General features: G+C 41.7%; 1 protein-coding gene across 1 annotated transcript in view; it reads left to right on the plus strand.

Annotated features, from left to right (window-relative positions):
- The window catches only part of WIPF1 (WAS/WASL interacting protein family member 1), an 83,720-nt gene extending 77,871 nt beyond the window's left edge, over window positions 1–5,849 (plus strand). Inside the window, exon 9 of the mRNA XM_023514159.1 lies at window positions 3,864–5,849. Coding sequence (XP_023369927.1) covers window positions 3,864–3,919 — 56 coding nt within the window. The 3' untranslated portion in view covers window positions 3,920–5,849. The remainder of the gene's footprint in view (window positions 1–3,863) is intronic.
- The last annotated feature ends 6 nt before the right edge of the window (window positions 5,850–5,855 follow it).

The following is a 5,855-nucleotide window of genomic DNA, read 5'->3' on the forward strand; positions in this document are numbered from 1 at the left end:
AAAAAAAAAAAAAAAGAAATTTGTGGTGAAAAATAAGTCTTCCCATAGAACACATGTTTTTGGGTGGTGTGTGTGTTCTCATCAGAAGAACAGAGGAGCTTCTGTCTGATATGTGTACAGCCTGGTTTTGTTCCCTCTTGGGTGTTGATACATGAATTTGCTTTAAGGAGTTGATATAAACTCAGAATACATATAGAGATAGTATGGTATATTATAGTATTAAATAATACAGGGTGTACAAATTGCACATTAACTTTATGGCCATCCTGTATAATGTCCTGACTTCTTAAAAACATTCTTGTATCAGTAGCAGAACCATTTTCCCTGTACCTTCTGGATTTTTTTTTTTTTTGGTTTGGGGGGGGGTTTGAGATAGAGTCTCACTTTGTTGTCCTCAGTAGAGTGCTGTGGTGTCATAGCTCACGGCAACCTCAAACTCTCAGGCTCACATGAACCTCTTGCCTCAGCTTCCCAAGTAGCTGGGACTACAGGCACCTACCACAGCGCCTGGCTATTTTTAGAGACAGGTCTTGCTCTTGCTCACGCTGGTCTCAAACTCCTGAGCTCAAGTGATCCACTCACCCTGGCCTCTCAGAGTGCTAGGATTACAGTAGCGAGCCACCTTGCCAGGCCTACCTTCTGAATTTTTAATTTAATAGCTACACATACAGGTAGCCCCTGGGTTATGAATGAGATAGGTTCTGTAGGTTTGTTCTTAAGCTGAATTTGTATGTAAGATGGGACGGGTATAGTTACCTATCACCTGTAATAGCCTCCTTTGTGAGAGTTGTAAGTCAGTCAGATGTTTATAACTTGGGAACTGTCTGTATTCCCTCCCCCGTGCTCCTTTAAGACTTGCATAAGCAACTTGAGAACTTGGACTATGTCCTGCTCACTGTTGCATCTTCCTTGAGGGGCACAGAGCCTAAAACATAGTGGGTATTTAAAAATATTCTTAAATTGATGAATTAGTTTCCACTGACCACTGACCTTTTTTTGTTTTTTGTAAATCTGCTTTAGTATTTAATGTATTCTGCATGCTTAATATCAATAATGAAAACTGGTCATCTGTCTAACAAAAATAAATCAGGTACTATGAAGTAGCAAGTTTTATCCTGCTTCCATAGCTGCCTCCATCTCCAAGCCCATGGCCTGGAAGGGTACCCAGACAGCCCTGATCAGGGTAGAGGACACTTGGAGTGTTTTGGACAAGGACAGCCCTCACTTTGCTGACCTCCTGTGGCCTGTCAGTTGATGGTCAAGGCTCCATGATAGGTGGCTGGTTTGCATCCAGATGAGTTTTTACTCAGATGCCTGCCTAAGAAAATGTTTGGTTGGGATGGTGAGAGGAAGAGGCATTGCCTCCATTGTTTTCCTCTAACTCCTCTGCTTGCTCAGAGATTTGGTTCTATCTCAGAAATCCCTAAGTGGACTTCTAGGGTTGCTGTCAAAATGTCTACTGAGGAATCTGCCAGTGGACCCACCTCATCTCAGAGCAGTGGTCACAGCAGACCTGTGTGATGGACACGTGCCCTGGTAGACTCGCCCACAGCATCTACGCACCTGACTGTGTGCCTAACACCTGTTACAGTTTCAATAAATGCATGTGTGAATTTTTTGAAAATATGAATGGGATTTAAACCTGGTTACTATACACTGATAGCCCACAAATGTAGATAGCTTTTATTTTTTTAGGTTTTCTTTTTTGTTTTTGTTTTTTTTTTTAGAGACAGAATCTCACTTTGTCACCCTCAGTAGAATACCGTGACGTCACAGCTCACAGCAACCTCCAACTCCTGGGCTTACGTGATTCTCTTCCCTCAGCCTCCCAGTAGCTGGGACTATAGGCGCCTGCCACAGCACCCAGCTATGTTTTTTGTTGCAGTTTGGCCAGGGCCGGGTTTGAGCCAGAGGCACTGCCCAAATGTGGATAGCTTTTAAAAGGACATATCAACAGAGTGAAAAGTCAACACATGAAATTGGAGAAAATATTTGGAAATAATATGTCTGATAAGGGATTATAATCACAATTTATTATTATTTATTATTGAGTTAGTCCTATAACTAACAACAACAAAAAAAAACCTAATTAAAAAATGGGTTGAGGCCAGGGGTGGTAGCTCATGCCTATAGGCCTTAGGAGGCCAAAGTGGGAGGATTTCTTAAGGCCAGGAGTTTGAGACCAGCCTGGGCAACATAATGAGACCCCATCTCTAAAATTTTTTTTTAAATTAGCTAAGCAAGGTACCCAGCTACTCAGGGGGATCATTTGAGCCCAGGAGTTTGAGATTGCAGTGAGCTATGATCACACCATAGCATTCCAGCCTGGGCAACAGAGCAAGACCCTGTCTCTTTAAAGAAATGGATAAATAAATGCTTAACTAGACATTTCTATAAAGAAGAGATATAGCTGGCCAATAAGCACATGAAAAGATGCTCAACATCACTAATTACTAGGGAAGTACAAATCAAACTACAGCGAGATGCAGCTTAACACTCATTAGCATGGCTACTATGGAAAAAGCAGTTTACAGTTAGAAGATACCTGAATGCCCAACAAAAGGGGATTGATTCAGTGAATGAAATATAGTATACCCATACATTAGAATGCAATGTGGCATTAATAATTGTATTTGTAAAGAGTAATAACTTTGAAAGATGTTCAGCCTAACTATGTGATCCTATTTCTGGAAGGAAAAAGTCACTATTTTCCAATGGAAAATGTACCCATAATGTTGTTAGTTATTGCTGGGTGGTACAAGCATGGCTTGTACCACCAAAGAATTTTTGGCTTTGTATTTGCTTATCCATACTTTTTAAATCAAGAGTAAACATGTACTATGTGCTAAGGAGAAAAGCATTTTTTTGAGACAGGGTCATGCTCTGTCATCCAAGCTGGTGTGCAGTGGCATCATCATAGCTCACTGCAACCTTGAACTCCTGTAGCTTGAACTAACTACAGGCACCTGCTGCCACACATGGCTAATTTTACTTTTTTTTTGAGACAGAGTCTCACTTTGTCACCCTTGGTAGAGTGCTGTGGCATCACCGCTCACAGCAACCTCAGACCCTTGAGCTCAAGTTATCCTCTTGTCTCAGCCTCCCAAGTGGCTGTCACTCTTGCTCAGGCTGGTCTTGAACTCTGAGCTCAGGCAATCCACTCACCCAGTCTCCCAGAGTGCTAAGATTACAGACATGAGCCACTACACCCGGCTGATTTCACTATTTTTTTTTTTTAATACAGTCTCATTATGTCACCCTGGGTACAGTGCCATGGCATCACAGTTCACAGCAACCTCAAACTCTTGGGTTTAAGCAATTCTCTTTGCCTTAGCCTCCCAAGTAGCTGGGACCACAGGTGCCTGCCACAACACCTGGCTATTTTTTTTGTTGTAGTTGTCAATTGTTGTTTGGCAGACCCAGGCCAGGTTCGAACCCGCCAGCCTCAGTGTATGTGGCCGGCACGCTAACTGCTATGCTACAGGCACTGAACTGATTTTGTTATTTTTTATAGAGGTTGGGTTTTCACTATGTTGCAAACTCCTGACTTCAAGCAATCCTTCCGTCTTGGACTCCCAAAATGCTGGGATTATGTGTATGAGTCACTGTACCTAGCACAAAACATTTTTTTAAAAAACTTAACTTTGTACGAGTTCTCAGAAGCCAGTGGTGGGTCATTGTCTAGTAATGTTTACTTGCTTTCTCCTTACACTTCTCATGTCTCATATGTAAGGTACACCAGTTAGCTTACAGCCTTGGTCACAGGGGTAAGGTAGTGGGCACCTTTGCAGCCATCCCTGGGTTCCACAGTGAGAATGTAAGCTTTCTAATCAAAATTATATTTTGTCTGTTTTTTCTTCAAGGTGGATCCAACAGAAGAGAAAGGGGGGCTCCGCCACTTCCTCCCATCCCGAGGTGATCTCTGCCTGCTATTCTCTGTGCAAGCTCGAGAGCTGCTCCTGTCCTTGCTATCCGAGAGTTGCACACCCTCTACCCCCTTTCTCCCCTTGTCCCCTTCCTATTGGCAGGAGGGAGGAAAGGAGAGTGAGTGGGAATATGCGCGTGTGAGGGTAGGGATCCAGTAACGAAACGCACCTAGCTTTTTATACTGTGTATATTCTCAGAGCCATTGCTTGCTTCGGCTCCAGCCCATGTGGGCTGCTGGGAGTCTATAGGCTTTTTTGGCAAGTAGGCAGAGATAAATTTTATCCCAGCTTTCAACCAACCAAATTCAAACATTCACTGCTTATTTGCTACAGACTGCGATTATTGAAGTCCCCAGGAGCTGTCTTCTTCCATGCTTTTTTTTTTGTATGCTTGGCCTCCTGTTTGTTTCCATGAACCACAGATCACCTAAGCAAGCTGCTGAACAAAGGCTCAAATGAAAGTTTTGTTTGCAGCTATAGGATGTCCAAGCTTTGGCAGTCAGAGGTACTTATGCTCTAAGACAGAGCTGTCCAATAGAAAAATAATGTGAGCCCCATATACAACTTTACTATTCTAGTAGCCATGCTTTTTTATGAAAGGTGCAAAGAAACAGGTGGAATTAGTTGTGTTTTAACCTTATTCATCAAAACTATCATCACTTCTACCTGCAATCAATATAAAAAAATATTAATGAGCTATTGCACATTCTTTTTTGGTACTAAATCTTCAAAATCCAGCGTGCATTTTACACTCACAGCACATCTCCATGAAAATGTGACTACTCGTGTTTTATATGCTCAAGAGCCACTTGTAGAGGGGTGGTTACTATATTGGACAGCACCAGTCTAGAAGATGAAAGCTAATGCAAAACCTCTTGTTTAGAAAACAGAAAAGGCAAGTTGAGCTTGAGCAATTCAAGAGGTGACTAAAAGTAAAGTTAGGGCCCAACACCTTGTTTGGTAGATAGCTTGACCTTAGATTTTGCTCCCGTATTTTCCCTCTTCCCTTAATGTCTGGAGACAAGTGTTGCTTCACATGAGCTTCACAGTACCAAGATCGCAGATTGATCTAGCACAGTTTACAGTCACATGGAATAAAGCCATTGGAAAGAAACTGAAAGCCTGTTTGGGCTCCCAGGCCCAGGCCAGCTGGCTCGTGCGCTCACCTGTCAGTTGGTCTCCGGCAGCCTTTGCTCCTCTGCAGCTCAGCAGCCCCTGGACTGGGAGAGGCTGGGTGGGCTTGGTAGGAAGGGGGAAGAAAGTAAGAGAAAGGCATCAAATCAGAAACATGGAGAAGAGAACAGACTTGAGCTGACAGACAAGACTCTAAAATTCTAAATGTGATGTTGATAGGGTTAAATGAATTAGGGAGATTGGTGGTAGAAATTGGAGGGAAGTTGTTTTGAATCTGTCCAGGAGGATCTTGTGTCTTGGATCTATGCAAATAAAAGCTCCGCTAAAGGACCTTGGGGAAGAGCCAGCCTTGCCTTTTTAAATATGATTTTGTTTACAGAATTTTACTAGGACTTTGAAATCTAGCTGTAGAGTTGGGAATAAGTATTTCCACTTAGATGTTTTATATGGTTGATTATGTTTAAAAGTTATCATTACTTATTTTTTAAAAGCACATGACCACATATGTATATGTATATCTACCTAAACATTGTATCACAGTTTCAGCGTATTATTCATGTATTCCTTGGAGTTGCTAACAAGAAGTCAATCCAAAGAAAAATTTGAAAGACACATTCCTATTTATAGAATAAATAATTTTGTTTCATTTATATAAAAGCATAAGAACTTAGAGTTCTAATAAATGGGATGTCTAATAAATTATGAAGTTACTGATTTGAATATATTGTATTTTTATAACTTTCCTTGCCAAAGTTCTGGGCTTAGTACATTAGAGAGCTTGCTGTTTCCGCTCTC

This window comes from Otolemur garnettii, unplaced genomic scaffold, assembly GCF_000181295.1.
Source record: "Otolemur garnettii isolate 467f Iridium unplaced genomic scaffold, OtoGar3 scaffold00048, whole genome shotgun sequence".
NCBI lineage: Eukaryota > Metazoa > Chordata > Mammalia > Primates > Galagidae > Otolemur > Otolemur garnettii.